The sequence below is a fragment of the Rhagoletis zephyria genome, unplaced genomic scaffold, assembly GCF_001687245.7.
Source record: "Rhagoletis zephyria isolate East Lansing unplaced genomic scaffold, Rhagoletis_zephyria_1.1 Rzeph_scaffold_05689, whole genome shotgun sequence".
NCBI classification, from domain to species: Eukaryota; Metazoa; Arthropoda; class Insecta; order Diptera; family Tephritidae; genus Rhagoletis; species Rhagoletis zephyria.
The window spans coordinates 13,166-40,716 of NW_016162772.1; the positions used below are offsets into that span (position 1 = coordinate 13,166).

At 34.3% G+C, this 27,551-nt stretch overlaps 1 protein-coding gene across 6 annotated transcripts in view; it reads left to right on the forward strand.

Moving 5' to 3' along the window:
- The window catches only part of shep (RNA binding motif single stranded interacting protein alan shepard), a 40,615-nt gene extending 13,149 nt beyond the window's left edge, over nt 1-27,466 (forward strand). For 3 of the 6 annotated variants that reach the window (XM_017628029.1, XM_017628031.1, XM_017628030.1), the window contains exons 5-9: nt 12,195-12,336; nt 12,489-12,859; nt 15,697-15,861; nt 16,536-16,708; nt 27,057-27,197. In XM_017628029.1, coding sequence (XP_017483518.1) covers nt 12,195-12,336; nt 12,489-12,859; nt 15,697-15,861; nt 16,536-16,697 — 840 coding nt within the window. In that variant the 3' untranslated portion in view covers nt 16,698-16,708; nt 27,057-27,197. Of the gene's footprint in view, nt 1-12,194; nt 12,337-12,488; nt 12,860-15,696; nt 15,862-16,535; nt 16,709-27,056 lie in introns of all 6 variants that reach the window. The other 3 variants (XM_017628032.1, XM_017628027.1, XM_017628028.1) reach the window with 2 other exon arrangements.
- The last annotated feature ends 85 nt before the right edge of the window (nt 27,467-27,551 follow it).

A 27,551-nucleotide genomic window follows, 5' to 3' on the forward strand; every position in this document is an offset into this window, starting at 1 on the left:
TAATACACTACATAACAACTTAAAGTACTTCCAAGGAAGGTTAGGGCAACACCGCTGTAGGTATATCCGCTCGTTTCCGTTTGTAGGTAATCGAAAACTATAGTGCTTGTCATAACTATACGACACGCATACACTGGCAGAATTTTTTATACAAATACAGTTCATTGTAAGTATAACTAGTAATGTTTAGCAAAAAAAAACCGACTTCAACTCCCATATAAAATATATATATATATATATATATATATCTCATGATCCGCTGATCGGATCTTAACCAGATTAGTATGGGACCACCTCTGAGACACTACCTTTCCGATGCAATGAATTATCGAAATCGGTTGACATGGTCCAAAGTTATGCGGTAACATACATAAAAAAAAAAAAANCCGACGAACTGATAACCTCCTCCTTTTTTGGAAGTCGGTTAACAAAAAGCCAAATAAATCCCAGCTTTGAACAGAAATTTAAGAAATGAACAAAGTTTCGTAAAAATTTCACACTTTTTATTTAGAATTTGTAGGAAATATATAAAGTATGCAGGTGTATAGCCCATTTAACTAGTATAATAAATTGCCAGCAATGATTTTTTTTTTTTTGTTGACGTTATGTGCGTTGGTGCCAGCTTGCAATTTATTAGGTGAGCTATAAAACTGCGTACGCAAACATTTTCTAAAAATTGTGAATAAAAAGTATGAGTTTTTTATACAAATTTTCGGCTTTTTCAAATTTTTCTACAAAAGTGGAAGCTTGGATTTATATGGTTTTTTGTTATTAAATTAACTATATTTTTATTAAAAAACCAACCTTAATCTAATAATAACAAAAATAAATAACACAGGGCGTCACCAATTTTGGTGAGGCAAAGGTTAAAGCCATTTTGGATAGATTTTGTTGTGCTGCTTACGAGTCAGTGGGTATAAAGTTTCTGTCTGCAATGTTTGAGAATCAGCACAAAAAAGTCTATCAAAAATAGATTTAACATTTGTTTTGTGCCCTGCGTAATCGAAAATTGTCCAAAATGCGTTGTCGTATGGTTATGATAGGAACTATAAAAATTAAAAATTGAAAATATTTAACACTTCAAATGATGCTACAATTTGCTCATTCTACTTCCTGAAAATGTGTATGCTTTCCTTTAGGAAGAAAATTTTGAATTTCATTACTTCTCTATAATATAGACAAGCTTATTGTTGTTTTTACTCCAATCGTCGAAAACTTCGAAACTAAATTTCATAGTAATTACTAATTTAATATTAATTAGTAATTTAAATTTAATTATTACACATATAACACCGTGCGACAAAAACAGAAAAAACCAAAACACACAAAACGAATCATATTAATGCTCACAAATACATGGACAAAATATGTATAGTAAAACTGTGTTTTTAGTTTTTCTCCGAAGCCAGGATTTATTACAGGAATTTTAAATATAATTAATTTAAAAAAATATTTAAAAAATGCAGTTCAATGTAGAATAGCAATATGGGTACCAGATAAAAGAGAAAATTCTGTAGAACTAAAAATATAAAGTTTTTTGCTTGACAAGAACGAATATGTATTGAAAATGTCTTTTCAAAAATAATTTAATTTTTTCAAGCTAGTAAAGTTAGAAGAACGAAATTCGACTAATGTGGTCGTGGTTTTCAAGTATATTCAAGGATACAATTTCAAAAAGGCCATTTTCGATGCCTATTCGTCCGTGTGCACAAAAGTGTTTAATCTCTTCCAATTCTATAGAGTTTTCTCTATTATTTGACGTTATTCCACATCGCACTGAATTTTTCCAATAAATCATATCCTTGTCGTTTCAAAGTAGTTCTAAAAGACCTATAGTCAGCTTTACTATGTTTGGCTTCTCGTTCTGCGAATATATTGATTTTTTTTTTTGTTTTAGAAATGACTGTCGCACGGTGCAAAATTAACTTTTAACAAAACCACGTAGTAAATAAAATTTTTCATGCATACATTCGCGTATGTATTACCAAAATGTAGGAAACAATATATTGAAGCGGGGTATCACATTTCATACTTCACAAATCAGCACAATACAATTAATTAATGAAACTCAAAATTCATGCAAATTCTTGAGCGCAGAGTTGCAAAAATACATATACATACATATATTAATTAATGCATATGAAATGTATATACATATTTATATAGACAGTTTTCATTAAATCGGCGCTATCTCTTTAAAGTTAAGTCATACAAAACGAAATATTCAATACATTCGAATCTTCCACACATCCACATACATACATACATACATCGTTACACATTTTTGTAAACATTTCAAATTACATTACTTAAATAGCTAATTAGTAAAAGAATTCTTTCAATAATTTGCAACGTTTCAGTAACGTTTAATTGTAATATTATTTTCATTATAACTAATAAGCGACTTTTAGAATAATTCGCGTTGTAGATACATTTGTATGTATGTATGTAGTTGAAAAAGTTCATACAGGTTATACTACAATATATATGTATGTAGGTAAACTTCTTCGACTTGAGCACGTTCGTCTATTTTTCAAAGTTCGGCGAAGCAAATCAAAGCAGTTACTGTTCAGCAAAAATAGGCTGGTTCACGCGCAAGCGCGATGTGAGGTGAAACATCGATTGAGTTTTAGTTAATTCTTTTCAATTTGGAGGCGATCAAACCAGGTCAGCTGAACTTCTTCTTCTTCTTTTTCATGACGCTTTAACCCCCAGTGGTGTTCTTGTTACTAATTGAAGCCAAGTGCCTCTCCGACCTTCCTTTTCCAATGCAGAGAGTACTTTCCTCTTCCTTTACCACACTCGCGCGAACTGTTTCGAATACTTTCAGGCCTGCAGCGTTGCACAACATGGCCTGACAAGCGTAGCCGCTATGTCTTAACCCCACGTCCCCACCTTCTACTAAATGTGTCTTAACATCTGTCAAATTTCTGTTTTAACTTTGTCCCATTTTCTCATGTGGGGGGCTGCTGCTTGCTGTCTTGACGTATCACTTTTAAAATGGCATCAAGTCAATCAAATCGATCTGTACCCAATGTAGTTGGCGCGGTAAAATGAAAACTGAGTTGTCAAACTACGAAATGGCAGCTGATGTGAGGACAGCGATGGTAAGAAATTCGGCAAAATAGATATGGTTTAACAGTGGTAACTTGCGGTCTGCACCTGACATTTGTGTCTTAACACAGCTTTTTTAACAGAATTTGTGCAAGGTGGAGACGTGAAGTAATTCGCAGGACAACATCGATGTAGTTGTAAGGCCATTGCGCAATGGCTTAGAATTTTTACTCTAAAATACTACAAAATACAAAATCGAACGTTGTCATAGTCCAGCACGCAGCAAACAGAAGAAACGGAACGAATTGCTCCAGCAATTGTATGCTCTTATAGAATATAATACCTGTGTGGCTCAGTTCAAAAGATCTTGTTATTGCCTTCAACATCAGATTGTAGAAATGATGGGTAGTCCATCTTGTCTCGGTGAAGTCCTTCACAATTATTTTAACAGAAATGCCTCTATCAGACATAGAGACATAAAGGCTACTTCGCTTCGTTTTGTGGTAGCAATAGTTGACCCTCCTCTCGCGGATCTTTTCCAAGATTTGGCGTATGATATATATCTGATCAATGGTCGATTTCAAAAGCGAGCAGGTTCAATCAATTTGCCGACGATGAAGTTGAACCTTTGACAAAATTCACTCGATAGGACCTTATAACGTTGCACAGTGAAATTCACTATTCAAAAAATTCTACAGCCTACAATTCTTGCCGGATTTTCAAGTTTTTTTTTTTTTATTGAAATATAAAACAAAATGTTTAACAGGTCTAAGGAGCACTTTTTTAAATTTTTATTTTTCATATTAAATTTTTTAGTACAAAGTGCAGAGGATGTAGCAATTTTGAAGAAAATCGATTTTCCTGTTCATGCTAATGAAAATTAATAAAAACTGATTTAAAACAATTATAATGTTCTCCCAAAACGAAAAAAATGTGCATGCAAAATTTTAAATGTTAAAAAAAAATCAACAAAATTATATTTTTTTGTATTTTTAGAAAAAATGTAGGTATACAGTTTTATAGCCTATTAAAATTTAGTTTAAAGCGGTTAAGAAATTGCATTTATTGTTATTATTTTTTTCGCCCGGCAAGTACAGCTGTAGACCTTTTTGAATAATAAATTTCGCGTTTACACCACTGTGCGTCGTACTAGTTGCTTTTCCGCGCTCGCTGTGAACTAATACCTTCCTCGGTAGCGGGACGCAAGTGACGAGAAATGTGAGCCCATTGCTAACGAGTTTCCCCTTTGCTCAGAAGTACGCTCTGAGAGCAAGAGTGAGAGTCGAGCTAAATGACTTACTTTAAACCAATTTTTCAAACTTTACTAAGAGCGTTAAATCTTTTTTTTTTCTAACGGATATTCTAACAACCGGGCCCGGTACCACATACATATATAGCAAAATATTTCTATATTTCAATTTAATTTTCGAAAAAAATCCGAGCCCCTGAAAACTCCGGGTACGGAGGAAAATACCCTCGATCCCCGCCTCCACAAACTTTTATCTCTTTGCTACTCAATATTTACTTGAACTTTAAAATCACTTTTAATCTCTTGTAATGTTGAAAAATTCCATTTTTTACAAAGATAGTTCTAAAACCGCCGAACATTCATCAAAAATTAAAATATTAATCTACGTGAACTTTTTCGACTAAATAGCTTATTTTTACTTTAGAAGAATTCACGATGTTAATAACAATAACTGGTTTTTACTACTAATTTGTACAAATCTAATTTTTTTTTTATCATTGTCATTTTAGGTGATTTTTAAATACTTGCGTACACTCATTCCTAGTAGTAAAAATTTTAATAAAAAAAAATATATACGTACATATATAACTTTTAGTAATTGCGTAAATAACCCCTGTTAGTCATTAGAATAAATTTTCCGAATAGCCAACAGAATTGAAGTTCATTTGAAATAGAAGAAATCTACTACTGCGCCGGCCTAAAAACCCAATAAACTATTTGAAACTATTTTATATGCATACCTACTTATATTTCATTCATACATAGATAAATGTAAAATATATGTAAATGACTACGTTTGTTACTAATATTTACTAAGAAATTAAATAAGTTATTGAATTACAATTATGTATATATGCTCATGGCTTGTCTTTATAAGAAAAACTACAAAACCAAAGTTGAAGAAATTAAAATAAATATACAGTTGTGAATTTCGAATAAAATTTTGTACACGAAGTTGGCTATCTTGCACTGATCTGATCCAAAGACTAATCGGAAAGCTAACAAAATACTTTTCAAAGTATATTTACACCAGATTCAGTGATTTTAAATCGAACCTACGATGGATTCAGCAATAGTTTCGATTGACCGTCAACACGATTCATATCAAAATCTTTAAATATGGAACTGAAAAAATATGCATGTACATTAGGATGGTCCAAAAATACACAAGAAATTCAACTTTTTGAAATTGTCTTGCTGCCACCCCCAAGTATTGTAGAAAACGGAAAAGAAGGTTACCCGTATTTTTTTTTTTATTTTTGCAGTCGGTTAATATTTAATCGTACCGCCGGGGATTTGAAGTTTTCGATATATTTTATTTGAGGAAAACACATTTCTTCGTAGAATTGTTACAAAATTGTTAAAAATATACTTTTTATAATAGAAAAAATTATTTCCGATCAAAAATCTTTCAACAATGGAATTATGATGAAATTTAAACTCTAAAATCTCACTAACTATTTTTTGCAAAACGTGCGTTATGTGGTTACGATCATATAAAATAACCAATTTGTGTATAAAGATGAGGTTATCGGTCGTGAAAAAAGTAGTTCATAAAATTTTAAAGTTAAATATGCATCATTTCCTTGTTTGCAGATTTCTGAAGGGGAAATTTATTTTCCTCAAATCAAATATATCCGATCAAAAAACTATTTATTTTTAATGATTTTATTGCGATTCTAACACACACATTCACATAGAAAATATATGGAAAACTTCAAAGCCCCGGCGGCTTTTACCGATTTCAAAACATAAAATGCGGGTTTCCTTATTTTCGATATTCTTCAGTTCTGAGGGGGCTAGGGAAATATTTGGACCACCCTAATGCACATTTTATAGTTTGATAAAAAAGCAGTGTAGTTTTTTTGTGATAAAACTTTACAAAAGTAATCGGTTTAAGTTAAACCGTTTAATAATTCGATACGTCGTAGGCTCGCTCTTCGTGAAATCTGCAAAACAGTTAGAACTTCATCCATTATTATTGATTATCCATTTGTGATGAGTTTTCGTGTGCATTTTCCATGACGAGTTTATGATGTCGGAACATAAATAGTTTACCTAAAAGTGATAAATCTTAAACCAGACCACGTGTTTCATATGTTTTTTGGTCGCATTCGCAGAACACGAATATGAAGTTGGTTTGCCCCATCATTTCAAGATTTTTTTCTAACCTCAATAATCTGGCGGACTTATTTATGTGACAGAAAAAATTGTAAAAATATTGAATGATTTAATTTATGATCTTTGCATGGAGCGATTTTTGGAGTCGCTGATTTCGAATATGAATTTAGATTTTAAACATTTTTTGGCCCAATATAGCAAGCAGTCAATTAAAAAAAAAAAATTGAATTTTGATAGAACTTAGTACCTAGGGGTTTTTGGGGTCGGTTATTACGAATTTGAAGCTAGACTTTTTAAATGGAAAATGGTGGGTCCAATATGGCGTTAGATTTTTTAATCACTGCGTTTATATAAAACTTGGTAACAGGGGGTCGCTGATTACGAGTTTGAGCTTAGATTTACGAATTTTAAATTCGTGAGCAGAGACCGCTATTTTGAAATCGAAATCCAACAATTATTTCAAAAAAATTCCACTGGCGTTAAATATGTACGTACAAACGATGATTACACTGTGGAACACAAAAAATAAATACAGAGTGCGCATATATCAGGTTTGATAGCTGTTGGCCATACCAACAATGGTTAACACTGACAATTGCTAACCAAATTTTTTCAAACATGAAAACTGCCATTTTGCGGCAATAAGATATCACACAAGTAATTTTTAAGCAAAACTCAAAACCGACTTTAATTCTCATAAAAAAAATCAGATTATCGCTAATTTCTTCATGATCCAATTATCCGATTTAAACCAAATTAATATGGGACCACCTGTGAGGTATAAAGACAAACCATGAGCAATTTCACATATTCACTAACATACATACATAAAAGTTATCTTAAGAAAATTTGGGTAGGTCTATGCCAAAGGCGTGTGTGTGCTTATGATTAATAAAAAAAAAAAATCTGCCTCTTGATTGGCGCTGTAAACGGTTTAACGATTTTCGTGGAGTTCAACAAAGCACGGCAGTCGCTTCTCTTTTCTGCCAGTTGGAAGTTACTATTATCCACGTCATATTTTTAATGCAGAGGAGGCGTCCCTCTTGTCGCTGGCAATCGCTTTGTTTTCCTTCCAGCTTAACCCGAGTTGCTTCACCTCTCGGTCGGTCGACTGCTCTTCGCGACGTTTCACGCGGTCTGCCAGGGGTTCTGCCTCTGCCAATTAAAGGGTTCCATTCCATGGCCTTCTTTGCAAAACTGCCGTCTTCTTTGTTGAAGATTTGACCTATCCAGTTCCATTTCTGTGTTCAGATCCGGAGCTAACATTTCTTGTAGGCATTTTAGATGTCTCTGGGGTCATCATTTTGGTCTAAGTGTCAGAATGTCACCCTTACCTCCGTATCCTGGTAATGATGTAACCGTCTTAAGGTTCCAGGCACCCTGTTGCTGGCCCTTATCGGGATAAGAACTTGAGCCGTTGATCCATAGAGCGCTCTTCCGCCAAAAGCTCCTATACCCGAGAATCCAGTAATCCTCGAGCGGCCCAGCACGTTGTCCAAGTCTGCCAATGGTCTGTCAGTATACCCACTAGAATCGAGATATCCGGCTTCGCAAGCCTAAGGACTGCCCGGTCCATCCTTGACCAGAATGACCTCTACTTTGGCCACAGTTTCCTGCGATAACACTATGGTTTGGTACCCAAGCAAGTCTGGCAAAGTAATATTCCGACGCTATTGGAAGTGAATTAAGGCATTCCTCACCAAGCTTCGAGTGTATCGTAACTGTAGTAGAGGTGAATCCCCCTTACCACCATCGCGCATAACAGTAGACAGTAGACTGCTTCCTTAATGGCAGCAACCTCCTCCTCAAAAACACTACAGAGTTCTGTAAGGCTAAATTTAAGTTTGATGGAGAGCTCCTTGGAAAAGACCCCCACCACCGACCCTTCCGTCAAGCGTCGACCCATCCAGGTAAAAGTTCACCAGTGACCCCTCCAACCACTGCCCTCCATCTACCAGGCCAGGCTGGGCATGCAATTATCCGTATTAATAATAATATAACAAGTGCTATAAGTCTACCCGCCGCCCTTGCTGCACCCGTTTTACCTGAGATATCGACAGGCGATGTGGTAAGCATGATGTTATGAGCCATAGTGGGAGTGGTCCTAAGCGTCCCACCGATTATAGTGAGGGTAGCTCTTAGCACTAGCTCCAGCCTACTGAGTAACTTAACCTTCTCCAGTGCATTCCACCAGACGACGAGAACGCCTTTAAACATATTGGGCTTGACTAAGGTTTTATAGAGCCAAGAAATAACTTTGGGAGAAAGGCCTCCTCACTAAAAGTGCTACATCATTTGCATAAGTAATCACCCAGCACCGCCCGATAGTACTTTGTTAAAGGCGCCCACAGTTTGGTCTTTATATATGAAGTCTTCCTCAATCGAACTAGCAATTATGTGCAGGGCGGCCTCGATCGAAATACCCTTGATTAATGCATGTTGAGCTCCCGACAGGCGCACGGAAGGGATCCCGTTCCTAATATGCAGATCAACAAGCCTCTCCAGAGTTTTAGGTAAAACCTAAGAGAGGCTGATTGGCCCCAGAAGTCCTTGGGAGGGATGTAAGAGCCATTTTCCCTTTCGGTGCGAATAGATGTTGCTTCCGACTATATTATTTAGCTCAGAATTATCGCTGAAGTTTGAAATGGGTCTAGAGTCTAGCTTCCTACATTTTACCATTCGCTCTTAACGAGGATTTTTGTCGAAAACTTGTTATCAAAGCAGACAGATAAGATGTTTAGCTAGACATCGTTTATGCTAGACAGTAATTTGTCGCTAAAAGGATCGAAAGAGCTGTACGAGCTTTGCAGAGCTGGGAGGGAAAGACCTTCGCACGTTTTCCATTTTGCTTTTGGACGTGGTTTTGGCCAGGATTCGTCACCATACTGTAGCTCCAAAGAAAATAATGTGTTTATGTCAGCTGTGAGAGCTGATGCTCTATACCTGTACATACTTACGTGACTACAATTTACATTTGAACCAGTTTTGGCAAATTTTTTTTTTTTTGTAATGTTTATTATTTTCTATAAAAATACAACTCATTAAAATTCTACAAAATTTTACAACAAGAGCAAACTTTATATTTAGAATTTCTTGAAAAATTTTAAGTATGCAGCCCATTAAATTCTAGCAAGTTTCAAGGGGCAAAGAATTCGCGTTAATTTTTGATAACTTTTTCGCCGATCGTGTTATTCTCTTCTTGCATATACAAAAAAAAGTGCCAACCATACTTTGCATGGAGGAAAATGAGGGACAGCATCAGCAAAAAAAAAATTATCAAAAGCAACGCGAATTTTTAGCTACTTGAAACTTGCGCTTTATTGAGGTGGAATTTAATGGGCGAAAAACGGCAAGCTTAGAATTTTTCTAAAAATTATCAATGAAAAGGTTGTTGTAAAATTTTTCGAATTTTTCTATAAAATTTGTAATTTAAGATTATATGGGTTTTGTTAGTTAATGAGCTGAATTTTTTAAGAAAATAATAAACATCAATCAATCAAAAGAAAAATAGTCAAAATGTCGTGCTGGCCCCATTCTTTTTCACATGCCGGGTCAATTTGTATGGCAGATTTTTTCGGCTATGCGCGTATAGCACAGAACGATTCTATGTTTAATTCTAAGCAAATTTTCCGAAGTAACCGTGGGCCTAAAATCAATTTGGAGTTTGCCAAATTGAGAAAGTAGGTTTCTTAGAATTTCGCCGTAGAGTCGTAAATAAGTGGTTAAATTTTATATGAAAAAATCAGAGACATAACTATTATAAGAGAAAAGAACAAAAGTCAATCATTAATCATTATATTAAGATAAATATTTTTCGAGTCATCTATAATTATTATTCAAGGACTTATATTATAAAAGTCCTTTCATAATAATTATTCTTGAGATTAATATTTTTAAATCTTCAAAGACTTTTATTTTAAGACTTATATTATGAAAGTCTTTTCATAATAATTATGAGCGCGAAAAATTTTGTTTAATTCTTAGTTCTTCAGGAGCATTTTAGGTTTAGTTGGGAACCAGTTCGGGCCTAGTTGGCTAATAGTTTGGGACCAGTTGGGGCTTGGTTTGGGACCCGTTTGGGACTATATACAAAATTTTTTCCACCCATAATTATTGTCAAAAGACCTTTATAATATAAGTCTCAATATAAAAGTCTTTGAAAACTTAAAAATATTTATCGCAGTGAAATTATTATGACAAGACTTTTAAAATATAAGTCTAAAAATCAAAGTCTTTGAAGACTTAAAAATATTTATCTCGCTGATAATTATTATGAAAAGACTTATATTGTATAAGTTTTAGAATAATAGTTATCGATGACTTAAACAAATTTTCTCACACATAATTATTATCAAAAGACTTTTATAATTCTTACGAAAATTTGGATGACCTCCTCCATGAAATAATTATTATTCTGGGTCTATGAAAAAAATGCTACAAAGAATTTTTTGGTGTGAGGAATCCATTTCTGCACATATCTTTTTCTCAAAACTTCCACGAGAGGGAGCAACAGTGAAAATTTCCACATTTTTTTCGAACACTATTGTCGCAATTTGGAAAAGGCCAAATTGATTTTGGACTCATGGTTGCTTCAGCAAATTTGCTTAGAATTAAACATAGAATCGTTAGTCAAATAAAGGCTTGTACTATATTTTTATTTCTAAAATATGTAAGTATGTATGGCCACCGTAACGATTATGCATTCTGCGAAGGGTGCAGCAAATATGCACAACTACATGTGCCTTAATGATATAGGGGCTGAACTAATGAATGTAGCAAATGGATAAATTACAATCAATTTACTGCGCGTCGTCGCCTTTAATGGCATCGAATGACAAATTGCTATCAAATTAATTGAATTAAAGCCAAATAGTTCAATGACTGCTAATCGATTTATAATGATTTAAACGCACATACGCGCATACTTTTGGTATAATATGTATTATTGTAATATAAATAGTGTAATAAAGTTATAAATAAGTATTAATTTAGGAAAAATAAGTGATTCGATTTGCGCACAAGAATAACACGCATTCTCGTGCAATAACAAAATGAACAGGACATATTGGCATACAACAGTGTGTATGTATGTATGTGCTTACATATATATGTAGTTATTTACTTAAATATTATAGATAAGTACATACATACATACATACATACTACACATACATAAGTACTTGCACTCAAACATACATGTATACAAATGTAAAATTAAATACTATATTTACTCATGCAAACATGCAAACATTTGCTACTCTACACGTACATACATACATACATACATACATACATAAACACGCTTTTCCAAAGATCTCTGTCTGATATTGAAATTTAACTAACTCATAATTATTTTATTTTTCAAATATTTCTCCATCTAATTCTCATGTTTTACAACGTACGCGAAAAAATGTGCCAATCTGCGGTGTCCTAAAAAAAAAATTAAACAACATCCATCAACCTGCACTCAACACCACACATCTAACCGAAACAACAAAAACGCTCAAATAAATTTTGTTATGACTACAAAATGTAACAATATTTACGAATTGCTCTCGAATTGCTTTTTATGTTGTACTTTTATGCGGCACTGTAAATGTAAAACACAAACCAAATGAAACTCTATATAATGTATGGAACACATTTCAACAACAACGATCCGCGCATACGCCGGGCCACATATCTATCCATACCACAACAAAAAAAAAACACACACACACACTTACTCACGCAAAACGATTTTTCACCAAAATGGACAATCACTCAACAGCAACAAGAACAGGATCCCACAAATTTGTACATCGCAAATTTGCCACCACATTTCAAGGAGACGGACTTGGAGAATATGCTCTCGAAATATGGTCAAGTTGTGTCTACTCGCATATTGCGCGATCAGCAAATGAATTCAAAAGGTGAGTGAATTTCGCAAAATGTCCCCAAACATGCTTACATACATACTATTTATTTATAAAAAAAAAATAAAAATTTTATATTTTTAAAAATAAAAAATAAAATATTTTTTGAATTTTTTTTTGTAAATATTTGATCTTCCTTTATTGTTTAGGCGTTGGCTTCGCACGCATGGAGAGTCGCGAGAAATGCGAACAAATTATACAAATATTCAATGGTAATACAATACAGGGTGCCAAAGATCCACTTTTGGTTAAATTTGCCGATGGTGGTCCAAAAAAGAAGAATCTCTACAAGAATCCCGATCCGAATGCGCGAACGTGGCGTGATCCCGCCGAAGGCATACCGGTCACCTACGATCCGACAATGCAACAAAATGGTGTTAGTGTTAATGTTGGTACACCAATCGGTGTGCCGTATTCACGTTTTGGTGCACCGCCAGTTAGTAGTTACCCAATGACAGCTGGCTCACAATGGATACCAGGCTATATGATGACGCAACCAATACCTCAAGTTGAGGATCAGGTGAGCTAGTTCAGAAATGAATGGGCAAATTTATTTACAAATAAACTACTATGTATATTTAAGGACAAACTACTTAAAATGCCAAAAATAAAAGAGTGCCAGAAGCAAATGCAAAAGCGCTGTTCTAAAAAAAAATTTGTGTCATCATCCGTACATGTCCAGTCCCGCGAAATAGTCTGACTATGTTCATGTACGGCAAAGGACATACAATTCACCTTATCATCATCTTCGGTACCTGTCGCAAACTGAATCACTGTCGTTGGCTAGAATTATTTCTTTCGAATTCTCCCATCGTTCTAACACGCCCCATCTCAGTAAACGTTTCAAGAATGCCCTATCTCATCAGCCGATATATTGAATTTACATTGAGATGGGGCATTCTCGAAGCAGCAGCTGGGATAGGCCGTTTTTGAATAAATTTTGAGATTGTGCATTCTTCAACCAAACTGGGAAATACCCAAGGCAGACGAAGCTCTGTCTCGTCCACGTCAGGTGGTTATGTTCCCAAAGCNTTAGTTCAGAAATTAATGGACAAATTTATTTACAAATAAACTACTATGTATATTTAAAGATATACTACTTAAAATGGCAAAAATAAAAGAGTTTTACCAGCAAATGCAAAAGGGCTGTTCCAGAAAAAAATTTGTGTCATCATCCGTACATGTCCAGTCCCGCGAAATAGTATGATTATGTTCATGTACTGCAAAGCACATACAATTCACCTTATCATCATCTTCGGTACCTGTCGCAAACTGAACCACTGTCGTTGGCTAGAATTATTTCTTTCGAATTCTCCCATCGTTCGAACACGCCCCATCTCAGCAAACGTTTCAAGAATGCCCTATCTCATCTGCCGATATATTGAATTTACATTGAGATGGGGCATTCTCGAAGCAGCAGCTGGGATAGGCCGTTTTTGAATAAATTTTGAGATTATGCATTCTTCAACCAAACTGGGAAATACCCAAGGCAGACGAAGCTCTGTCTCGTCCACGTCAGGTGGTTATGTTCCCAAAGCGGTATTCACATGTCGAGAGTCAGTGTAAGTCGAGATCGACTTCCTGTGAATTCTTTTTATGGACTGTCGGTATGCTCTCGGGTCCAGAGGTTGCTTTAGAAACCTCTTGACTTCGTCCGTAGGTCGTATAGGTGCCTTCTGACGTGCGTGGGCGATGGTCTGTTCGGATGCACACATCTGTGACACCCTACTAAGAACAGCTTACGGAGCATCGTATTGTGCTTCCTCACTATGGGCATTTGAGCCTCGTCGTGAAAGTGGTGACATCAGAAGGCATCAACTTCATGCCGTTAGTCTCCGGTGATTACACGGGCGTTACATAGTTTATAACTGGTCGGCCAATTGCCTTGTATGTTGCCAAAACATCGTTTCCTTGCCTTGGCACCAGGTGCTGCCGGCTAGCGACTTGTGGAGCTTATTGCGGCTCTGTACTCTATTGACAATCGCGATTATATGCGCCGAAAAGGAGAGCAGACTGCCGAAGGTGGATCCGAGAATTTTTGGGTTTTTAACCATCGGAATTGGTTCACCATCGACGTGAGCTCCCAGCTGTAGTCTGACCAGGTGGTAAAAAGGGTTGCCGAGGATTTCGTAGGTGGAAGGTTGGGCTCCGTGCAGTGAAGAAGCTGGGAGAAGTAAAACCGTTTACTTTCGACCACAAGTTATCAATTCCATTCCCGGACGCCATTATCGAGCAGTCATCAGCTTGAGAGACAATTGTGACTCGCTCTGGTGGTTGAGGGAGCTTCGGGATGTAATAATTAAACAGCAGTGGAGACAGGATACCACTCTGTGGGACCCACTGTTAAATTTTTGTCGGTTTGCTGGTTTTGTCTCTGAAAATTACTGACGAATGTCGAAAGCTCAAATAATTCGCCGACCACCGTTTGAATCGCTGTTGCATTCGCCTAATTTTTCATTAAAAAATAAAAAAAATTTTTGTGCGAAATTTTGCAGAAGAAATAGTTTTCTTTTGGCTCAAAAAAGCGATAACACTGAATCACAAATTTGTGTTTTTTTTTTGTTCCAAAAATAAATTTTTTTCTATGGATACGTTTTCCAGACATTTGCAATTGACCGTTATTCAGTTAAAAAATGTGGTTTCACTTAATCACATATATCTTACGAACCAATTAAACAATCTTAATACGAAATGTGGCTAATTAAATCTAACGAAATTCTCCATAAACCATATTTACACCACTGTTCGGTAGGCCTGATAGTTTCTGAGAAATTAATAAATCTATTCAATTTTTTTTTGTTTTTTTTTTTTAAGGGGAATAATACGAATTTTTGCACTTGTATAAAAGCCTGTTCCTTTACAAAAATGAATAAGGATTTTTTGTATGAAATATGACCAGGAAAGAGTATTATTCATGCTCATTTTTCATACAAAAAATCTTTGCGCATTTTCATTTGACCACTAATTCCACTTTTACTATCAGTCGATTTTCTTCATTAGTAATTAGCTTTATTTTTTTTTTATAACAGATCAGGCTTGGTTACTGTAATTTGATTCCTGTTAAATTTTTATTTTTTTCATTAAAAAATTTGCAAAATTTCGTATATTGTTCAATTGGTTTCTAAGATATGCGTGATTTAGTGAAAATATCTCGAAAGCCTATCCATAGAGAAAAAAGTAACTCGATTTTCGCAATCAGCGAGCAGTTCTACTTAGAAATTGAATAGTGCCATCCATAGAGCATTTTTTTTGTAAACCACATACATAAGTTTTCTTAAATATGAAATTAAACCAAAATATTTACCTCCCTCTTAAATATGTCGAAACTAATTTCTTACTTCAACTTTTCATTTACAGTATATGCAAATGGCTGCTGCCCCACAATTGGGAGTCGCCTCCTACAAACCAGACGCAGTCAATCAGGTGCAACCACGCGGTATCTCGATGATGGTCAGTGGTGATCCGTCTGTGCCATATGGACCAATGGTGCCACAACTAGCCACATTGCAAATTGGCAATTCCGTAAGTTTAAAAACATGTAAAATGTTAAAATCAAATTTGAGTGAGTAGCTTAAAAAACTAACACTTAATAGGAAATGCAATGCACTCATTTTCGACTCATCATTTATACTATTAAATTAGGATGACATTTCATATTGAGGGTAACCTATGGGTACAGCAATTGCTTTCATTTGCTGAAAATTTTTACAAGCAAATATTTGTTGTTGTTGTTTTTTTTTTTCAATACATACAATGCAGTTTTTGTTGTGTCATAAAGTTTGCCTACTATTCCATGTATATAAATACAAATACTATTACTATTTCGTGGACCAGCAATACACACTTTCGAATAAAGCACCATTTTTTTTGCAAGATTTCGTGCACATTTTCCACTTATTAAAAGTTGTTTTTTATCAAACTTCTTTTGTACTCACATTCATAAATGGTGTAAAGAGTTTTTTAGTTCTACTTTTTTTTTGAAAATTGCAAAAACAATTTTATTTTCAAATATTTGCTCACTATTTTCACTCACTCCTCTACCCATTTCCATACACATTTTTGTACATTTGTGCAACAAAAATTTCAAAATCAAACAAAAATATCTACGCATCATCATCGTTTTGGCCATTTAATAAGTGAATATTAACCGTTAAATATGAAATTTGTTTTTCTTTCTTTATTTGATTTTTTTATAGAATTTCTCTCCATCATTACAGTATATTAGTCCAACTTATCCATATTATGCACAACCAACAATTATTCCAACAATGCCAATGACAGATTCCGAACAGGCTAGCACAGCTGCATCACCCGATGAGGCATATACACAGTATCCACATCCAGCCGCTCCCAAATAGGTCATCGCGAGGTGAGTGCGTGTGACTTAGAAACAAAAACCTACAAAAAAAAAAAAAAGATACTGAAAATCCCAAAGAGAAAGCAAAAATTCCAAGCTAAACTTACGTGATATTTTTAGTTTCTTTTTTTTTTGTGAAATTCGAAAATATTAGTTAATATTAGTTACTAAATTGCTAATAAAAACAAATTTAATGAATTAAACGGATACCATGCACTTTCATGAACAAAACAAATTTAGATATTTTATTTTTATTTTTATTTTTTTTTGAATTTTTTTTAACTAAGTTGAGTTGTCATTTTTTCATGCCCTTTAATTAGCTTAAAGCGTTTTAATCAAAAAGTTGGCTCCAAAAACAAACTACATACATATATATGTATTTTGTTGTGTTTGGGTACGTTGCATGTAACTTAGCGTCTAGCATACTTTTGACGTCCAAACTTTGCTTCTACAAAATGCAAAATTTCGAAACATCATCGTTGTCACATGAGCATCACTCATTTTAGTAGCTAAGTAGTTCTAATGCCGGGCATTTCATCTTTTTTTTTTAATTTTTTGATGAGCGCAAATTTTTTCGCTTTTAGTTTTAATTTCATCTACATACACAAATACCATCAAACATATTTATATTCAGCCTTTCGAAGCGCCATTCGTTGTGCACTAAATTTTGCTTAATTAATTTCTGACATACTTTGCCGTTTGTTTTTTTTTTTTGTTTACTTTAGTTTTCTTCTTTAATAACGATAGGTTCACCTGCCATGCCACGCATACATTGACATAGACACCTACCTACCTAGATACATACCTACATACATATGTACATACGCCCACTCGCTAACTCACAATCGACTGTCATTTTCTTACCACTTTTTTCACCATACGCCATTTGCTGTTTACCGCCATCTCTTATGTGCATACATACAAACATATACATACATATGTGAGCTGTGTCATACTGTGCTGTGCTTTATTGCTGCCTGCCTGCCCGCCTGTGCTTGTGCTTGTGCTAGTGCTTGCCTACTTTGCTTGCCTGTTTGTGCTTATCTGCTCAGAATATTGTGCATAGCTTCAACCATACATAGATACATATTTACATTTTGTTGCTTTTTTAACACGCCCTCAATCATCCGACCAGTCTTTCTATTCAAACAAATTTTATTCATCTCTAGCACTGATTCATTTCAAGTATTCCATCATCTGCATCCCCAACTTTAAAAGACTGCATCGCAGCGCTATTTTCAGCCTTTGTTTTTTTTTCTTACTCTTTTTTTGTTGTTAAATATTTTTGTTGCATTCCGTTATAGCATTTGACGGCCATTGCTATCATTATGATTGTTATCCTGCGTGTCCTTCACACCTTTTTTGGTACATCATTACCACGCAAGCAAAGACACCGTTAACGATGCCAGAGATGCGTCCTTGTCTGTGCGAGCATGCATTTTACCTACATATGTATGTATGCATAATAATGTACATACAAACATACATACATAACATAATTTATATACGTAATATTGTATGTATGTAGCATATTCGTAGTAAGTGCGATTCTCAGCTCTCTATATATTTTTTTTTTGTTACTAAAATATGCGTAATTCTGCTGATTTCAATCATCATTAACACTATAGTTTAGAGGTGTGCGTAATATATTATGCGCATCAATTTTTTACATCTTATAGCGCATTCTACATGGCTTTGAAAATGTATGTACATACACACATACAAACATAGTGTGAACGATGTCTAATTTAAGACTTGTGTTCAAAAAGCTATGCGTGAGAACCTCTTAGAGATTTATTGATTAAATTTTTGCGAGTTCATAGATTAACTATTACTCTTAATAGTACTCAAATTGTAATTAGTTTGTTCAATAGAATCTAACTGCAGTATTAAGTGCTAGAGGTAGTATCTTCTATATACATATGTACATATATATAATACGCGAAGGCATTTTTTGTGCAGCATAAAATATCTGCCTGTAGATGTGCAAACTGGTTTAATTTTTTCGAGAAGAGTTGCCACCTGTACTCCATTGAATTCTAATTATTTAATAAGCAATGCCATAATAACCGCACCGTTTGTTCGATTTTCCTAAATGAGGTAACGTTTTACTTTTTTGAAAAAAGTTGCCACCTTTTAAAAATTATATTCAAATTATCTAAAAAAAAAACAAATACTACAAAATTGGTATCAATGGAAATGGTTTTGAAAATATTTCTTTCTTAACCTAACTTTAGGAGGGTTGCCACCGGTTTAAAAAATCAAATTAAATTTCAATTAAGGAAATTAATTAGGAAAAAAATGTTTCAACATATGGGTGCCAAACGAAAGGCGGCTCAGAAGGTAGCAGTTTGAAAATATTTTGAAGTTGGTTGCCATCTGCTTTAAATTTCGAATTTAGTTAACTTATCCAAAAGTTATATGAAATGTCAAAATTGGATGTCAAACGAAAGAGCCTTACGAAGTCTTTGGTTTAAACATTAAGAATATTTTCTAGGCGTTGTAAGAGGGTTGCCACCTGGTTAAAAATTTATTTCAAATTACTAAACAAGTTAAATGTTTAAAAATTTATTTAAAATTATTAAATAAGCTAAATGAGTTATTAAAATACTGGCATCAGTATGAACTATATTTAGCGGGGTTGCCACATGTTAAAAAAAAATAAAATTTAACTTAATTCATCAGTTAATTGAAATATTTATCGCAATGGAAGAAGAATATTTAAGAATATCTTAGCGCAAAACTACTTTTGAAGAGGGGTCCACGCCTGTTTGAAAATTCGAATTTAATTAACTTTTACGCAAGTTGTTTGAAATATGAAGCGAAAGCGTGTTAAAAGAACTCAAGTTTGAACATTTAGAATATTTGGGGAAGGTTGCCACGTGTTTATAAAATGGCATTCAAATTATTTTTTGAAGTTGGATGAATTATTAAAAGATGGATATCATCGAAATGATTTTGAAAAGGCTTTATTTCTGAAATATATTTTGGAGGGTTGCCACGTATTCTATAAGCTGCATTCAAATTATATTATAAGCTAAATGCATTTTAAAAAAATAGATATCAATCGAAATGGCTTTGAAAAGGCTTTCAGTTAGCTTGTGCAATTCACTTCCGAGTGAATTTCAACCAAATTCGCTTCGAACTCAAATTGAACTTTGTAGAAGTTTACTCGAAAATAAATTAAACTGAAAAATAAAAGGCTTGCTCTGTAGATGTGCGATAAGGTTTTATTTTTTGAAATTAGAAACTTCTTATCGGTACAGAATGATTTAAAATTTGATAATATTAAAAACCGACTATGCGAAACAGCTGCACGGATTGAGAAAAAATATGAACCTCGATTCGCTTATACCTTACTAACATTTGGAATAGTTTGTAGATTTTTGAAATTCTATCTTGGGCATCTTAACGCCGTGCGGGTTCACTGGTTAATTGTTAAATGACAAAAGTAACTTCAAGTTCAGAAAAGAAAAGAATCGACTTTACTTGCCTTAATATATTATTTATTCTTAGACTGTGTTCAAACAGCCCAATTAGCTGAGGCAATTAAGCTTTAAATTGGGGTATTGAGTTTGATGTTCACACACATGTCAGCTGCGCAATTAGCGATTCGAAATCAGCTGCTGGATCACGGTGCAGCGAACAAAAGTGGCGCCGTCAGTGGTACCGCTACTTTCATTTTGCCGATTTTGACAGTTGTGGTAACTAGTAAACAAACCTTTGTTTACAAATCAGCGGCAAAGAGAAATTTAAATTATAAGTGAAAAATCAGTTTAAGTAGTTTTAATTTGCAATTTTGAGTGATTTTTAATTTGAAGTCGGCGTAAAAACCAATAAAATGAAGTGCCGTGCCGAAGACGTTTTTCGCTGTAAAATGAAGTGTTTCCTTTATTTAGTTTGAAAGTACATTCGGTACAAACACACAATTTTAGGTACATTTCGAACGTAGCCAAATAACTTCTCTGGAAATCTGTTCATATTTTTTATTGACATTTCAATGCATTTTCTGATGCGGGCAACTGGTCTAATAGCTTCCCTCCTTTGTGAAGGGGCATACAAATGATACCGAAGGGTGGTAAGGAAGTAACGCAATTGTAGTGGATTTCGCCAGGGTAGACGGAAAATATTTATTTTTAAAACGTCAAATTGAAGAAATGGGAGGAAAGTGATTCTCCTTTTCTACAACATAGTTTTGTCTCGCGCTGCTGGAAAAGATTATTTTCATAGCTAAAATTTGTTTAATTTGAGTACAGAAGTTGATATGATATCAATGGAAATTGTTATCCTCTTATTTTTCTTTATATAGAAATACATATGTACTTTTTAGGTCCATCTCTCTACTTTTAAGTAAAATTATCCGTAAATTAAGTACAATTTTTATAATTCAATTTTCCATCCCTGATGGAATATCTGCTGTGAAAGAGGACCAGAAACAAACAGCTAATTGCTCTTTGTTCATTAAACATACCACCAAGTCAAAATTAAACGTACCTAGCAGGGTTGCATAGAGAATCTGACACAAATTAATTGTTAAATTAATTAATAATTAACAATTAATAATTTGAATTTTTTTATAATAAATTGGTTAACATTTAAATAAAAAGTTAAATGTTAATAGGTGAAAAGGTTCTTAATTGGCAATTAGGTGCCTGTTTGAACATAGTCCTTTTCATATTGAGCGCTATTAGCACATGACATACATATTTTAAAGTTAGGTACGTAATACCACACATTAGGGTACATCGCTTCGCATAAACACATGGTCATGCCTTCCCAACGGACTTATACAATTTATTATATTTTAAAGCTTGTGCCAAAATAGTTCAGGAAAATATTAAAATTTGTGCAAGTGAGCTGGACCGATTTGAAATGGCGATTTTAAATATTATATTTTTATTTGGGTTGGTGGTTGCAGAGCAGCATTTAAAACAATTAAAATTGTTTAGAAACATTGTTGAGAAACATAGTTTGCAATTTGCCTTCATTTTCCTTCCATGTTTATTGTATCAAAACGCACCATAGCGTCTGTTTGTGGTACAAATAAATGGCAAATTCTGCTTAGTATGCAACCAACAACTTTAAATGGAAAAAAGAAACCCTTACTATTGTAAATTGGCTCTTGTCTCTAATCCTTCTCGAATCCATGTCTAATCTTTAGGACTTAGTTTAGAAATCCTTACTGCTTACTTTAGTAAGATTTGGAAAAGGATTAGAGACAAGAGCCACTTAACGGTAGTAAAACTTTTTTTTTTTTTGAATTTGGAATTTTGTCGTTATTGCAGAGGACCATCGAAATGGTCGTACAGTGTAAGCAAAGATCTCGACCGAGGTTTATTGTTGTTTTTCAAAGTGTTTTAAACCCAGCGGTCAACAAGATACTGGGACACAATATTTTTTCCTTATTTTTTTTTTTAAGAAAAAATAAAATACTAACACTAACGAAAAGAAAAGTTCCAAGATGGAATTCTTGGTGAGAAAATTGGATGCGCAGATGTATGTACTTACCAATTTTTTTGATATCTTTCAGATTTTTAAACGTTTTTCTGCGAATTCATCGTAGTATTTGCTAAAATCCAGAGCTCATTTAAATGACACTACCACTTGTCTACTTGTAGTTTACAAGAAATAAATGCGTCCTTTATTTAGTAAAAAATTACAAAAAAAAAAACAGTGGGGTAAAATATTGAACGAATGGTCACCGTGGCCATATATTACATGAGTCCATGAGAACCATAGTAGCCTGTCTAATAAAACATTTAACATTTAAACTATTTTTTAATACTTTTTGGTTCAAATCTAAGAAATTTATTGCACCTAGCTTATACATCATGAGAAAATTAAACGGGGGGTTATTGCTGGCTACACCATTCTGTTTAAGCATTTTTACTAGACAACATCTTAGTACACTCAAATTACGAAAAACTGAGGATTTTCTGCATGTTAGTCAACCGTATTTGAATACCGTAAGACATGTGGCAGGGAATGTAGAATTCCATTTGTGGGACTCAGGCAGTTGTAGGATCGCCGCCATCGATTTAAGAAGGGTGGTCAACGCCTCTACCAAACTGTACTTGGGATTTTAGAAAAGTTGCCAGAGAGGTGGGTGTTACCCCAAAAACAGATTGCCGCGTTGATAAACAGTTTGAAGCTGTCTCGCATATTAGTCGAAAAAAAGGGTGCCGGTAAATGGAAAAGGTCACAAAATAAAGAAGTCTGCAACCACATCAAGGAAAGATCCATGCATTTCAGAAAGAAAATGACAAGTTAGTGCCAGTGTAGGCTGACTTGTATATACACATACAAATTAATGTTACTCATACGACCTGTTGAGCGATCTAAATCCGCAATTTCAAAGAGTCTTACTGTCCAAAGATTTTTTTTTTTTGGTATTGGGATGACCAATTTAGGCCTGAAATAAAGCCTCGCATGGAATGAAATTGTATGAAGCTGTAGTTTCGAGACTTTGTTGTGTTGTAAAATCACAGCATTTACTAAAAACCGGACCTAATAAGCGTAGTGATCACGTCCAAAATGATTTTTGATTGACATTTATGTTATCGTTATTTGACTATAAGTTCTGAAATGTGCAGTGCATGTTAATTACATGCCATACATCATACTTGAAACCTAATGCCATAAATCAGTTTAGCATTTCTTAAGCCGAAGGAAATCAGTTGGTATTGCAAATGGTATGGCATAAACGGTACTGTTCAGGCTGGATATACTTCCCTCTTGCGGACACAGCTGGGTAAGAATGAGCAGTGTGATTTATAATGAAATTGTCCTCTAAAACTGTTGCGAAAGAAATTGTTGCATGGCACCAAGAATGAGCTATTCTAGTGTCTTCTAAGCCCAAGACCCGTTATTGCGTAGAAAGAAGCGACAATTTGTTTCAAAAACTTTGTTGGTTTCTCTCATAATTTGAAAGAGCCAAATAGCTCATTGGCTTTTTTTTTGCGGGTATATCGAAGTTACGTCACCTATTACGATGGAATTAAGCTGTCTGGTCGTGGCGTGCTTGCATTTTTGCAGGGCTTGGATGCACTAATCGGTGTGAGCCGTTTTTAGTGTTGAATACTGAATATCACTATATACCACATTAGGGTGTCCGTTGTTTCCCTATTTATTTTTTTGCTGTCGACCTAAGAATTTTAGTTTTTTGCCCTAAAGAATATTCAATATACATATGTATATTGATCATTGCTGAAATATTTGTTTCAGAGAAAAAAAATGTATGCTAAAAAGAAAAAACTTCTCAAGTGTGAAGACCCACATAGTTTTTCAAGTTTTTCTACCGTTCCATTTTGGGACATAACGGACATCCTAGTACGTATCAGACATCTGTAGCGGGTGCATAATTTTTGTGTATACTCGATCATCTAACAAAACCCGTTTTGCATCATTCTCTGTATACGAGCAGAAGTATTGTTCGTTAGCGACTGAGCTCAAGACGAACATGTTGGCCACAACACCCGATTGCTTTTCATACATACTTGATTGGGTTCGGGTGCTTTGCAGCTCAATATACCCGGGTGTTCGAGTTTCAACCCGAGTGTGCACAAAATTTGGTGATTGGCTTATGGCGTTTTCGTTTCTACAAAAAATGTTGCCTTCTCATCGCGCTCTTCTTAGTGTTTGTTCGTAGAAGGGCAAAGAGAAGGTTGCATCTTCACGACATCCATGTAGGTATTAAATGTGTGTAGATCGGCAATGCCCAAGCCCTATGCACTCGGTGCACATTTATTTTTTGTAAAAGTACTTATGTACCTACATAGTTTTAGGCTGTGCGTTCTAATAAATACACACAGCATTCCACGCGAAACTATGCAAAACAGATGCACAAACATTTTTGTCTACTTCGCTTCTAATTGTTTTCACTGCGTATGCACAAGCACCAAGCAACAACATTTTCGTATGCTTTGTTGGAACATATTGGCGCCAGTTACCTTCAGCGTAAATTTCATTGTTGTCCTGCATTTTATCGCAATGTTCGGGTGTCCGTTTCATTGTTACACAAATTTTCGGGTTAGCTGCGGGTGTTCGCTTGAGCTCAATTTATAGCGAGGGTGATCGAACAGACTCGTTCGTACTCAAAGCAGCTGTCGGGTGTGCATCTCGATCTAACACATAGTAGCCGAGTGCGGCGTTCGCTTGTGCTCGATTTTAATTGAGGGTGATCAAAAAGGCTCGATCATACTCAAAGCTGCCCTCTGGTACGTATGTATGTTTATATGTTTGTGTACATGAAAATCAACAAAAATCCCATAACTTCACGATAGTGAGCATATGGCCACTTTGTATTTAACCATCACTCATACGTCGTGTATACCATGTATGTGCTGCAATGTACACTTGAATAATTTTTGGAGGCGTAAATTTATCAAAAATTCATAACGAACCTTTTTTGTAAAGCATCCAAATTTTTAGAAATCGATATATTGGTCATTGCTTTAACCTTAGTTGTTTTTGAAAACAAGTGTGGCAACCAAAGGCAAACCAAACCAAAACCAAAATTTCATGGGGTGGCAGCAAAAAAAAACAATTTGAATTTCGAAATAACGGACACCCTAATTTCACGCAACGATCTTCCATTATCGTCCTGTGCACAGCGTTGGTATTGATGTGGCGAGATCTAAAGATTTGTTAGTGAGCCTCGTATTTCTCTATAGGTAGTGTGTGCAACCAAAAGCACAGTGCGATATTTCAACAATTTAGGTGGACAAAATTACTTATACAAATATGTATGTCCTGAATTCTGCTAATTTTACAAAAATAACCCACTATTACGCAAATGAAAACAAAACGAAAAATTACGGTTAACAAATGTACATATTAGCAGATAAAATACTTAAAATATTTTCGTTACAAAAATTTAGGTTTTTGATGCGTGTCCTTAGCCCAATTTAATAGGATTTTTGTGCATTTTAATTCTTATTCACGCGATTTTTAAGGCCATCCATGTGTACATACACATAGTACATACATATGTATATGTTAAATATGCGAGGGAATTTTTTGTCGAGATCATCAGATCTGCACCGTTCGCTCGATTCGAAATAAGGTGTCAATATATAAGGCTTGGGTTGTAGATGAGGCTTTACTTCTTTGCAAAGAGCTACCACATTAAAAAAATTTAATGAAAATTATCAAAAAATTGTTGAATATAATTATCTAAACAAATAAATCAATTATTACAAAATAGGTATCAATCGAACTGGTTTTGTAAAGCTTTGTTTCTTAACTTAACTATAAGAGGGTTGTTACCGGTTTAAAAAATCAAGTTCAATTTGAATCAAGGAAATTAGGTAATAGAAATATGGATCACCAAATGGTCGCCAGAAGAAAGGGGTTTAAGAAAACATTATTAGGAGTGTTGCCACCTACTTGAAAAGTCAAATTTAGTTAGCTTATACACAAGTGATATGAAATATTAAAATATGAGTGTCAAACGAAAGAGTGTTAAGAAATCTTTGGTTTAAACGCTGAGAATATTTTTGCGATGTTTAAAGAGGGTTGCCACCTTTTTAAAAATTTAAATTCAAATTATTCAATCAGTTAAAGGAATTATTGAAATACTGGTATCAGTCAAAATGGGTTTTAAAAGGCTTTATTTCTGAACCATATTTAGTGGGGTTGCCATATGTTTAAAATATCAAACAAAATTCATTAGTTAATTAAAATATGTTTCGCAATGTCAGACAAAGGAGAGTTAAATGAGTTGAAAATACTTTTGAAGAGAGTTGCCATAAGTTTTTGAGTGGTAAGAAATCTTTAGTTTAAGCATTTGGAATGTTTGAAGTGCCACTTGTTTAAAAAGTTACACTCAAATTAAAAGGCTCTACTTCTGAAATAGATTTAGGAAGGTTGCCACATGTTTGAAAGTCAAATTCAACTTCAATTAATGCAATTAGATAACTGAAATACATACATATGTATCACAATATGGGCGTCCGACGAAAGAGGTTTTCAAAGGTCTTATTTTGAAAATATCTTTGATTAGGCTTACAACCTTTTCAAAAAGTCATATCGATCTAAGTTAGTAGGAAAATATGTATGTATGTATATTATAGGGAAGATATTTTTTTTTGTGAAGGTTATTAAATTTGCGCCGTGCTTTCGAATTTCAAAAATTCATCAAAGTAATGCTTTGATTGAAGTGATCATTAGGAATTATCACGTTGGGTCTGGCTAGATCACTGAGTTAGTATACCCTAATAATGAAGATAATTTGTGTAGACACAGAATGGTATATACCATATGTAAATTTAGCGAATACAAATACTTTTTTATGTTGCTACAAAGTCAATGTTTTTATGAAATAGTAGCCGCCTTGAATAAATATCATTTCTTTTTACAGATGTAATATTATGATGCCGCGATTGACTCTCTAATGGGAGCTGGAAGTGGAATCGGATAAACGCGAATAACAAAAACAAAACCACACAAACATATGCAACAGCAGCAGAAGATACTATAGTAATAAACAACAACAACAAAAATTAAAACGACAAGGAGTGACAAAGCGATTCAGAACACAACAACAATACAATATTACAACAACCTTTGAACAAATGAAACAAAAGCAACAGTAACAGCAACAGCAACAGCAACAAGGAAATCGGTGACAACCGGCAGCAATAAACTTAAAACAAACTTAGAAAATAAAACAAAAACAAAATGAAAATGAAAACAGTTGCCCTACGAAAATAGTAAAAGTGACTACAAATTCCAATATTTAATGCAGTTTCCTGCAACAATGCTAATAAANAGGAAATCGGTGACAACCGGCAGCAATAAACTTAAAACAAACTTAGAAAATAAAACAAAAACAAAATGAAAATGAAAACAGTTG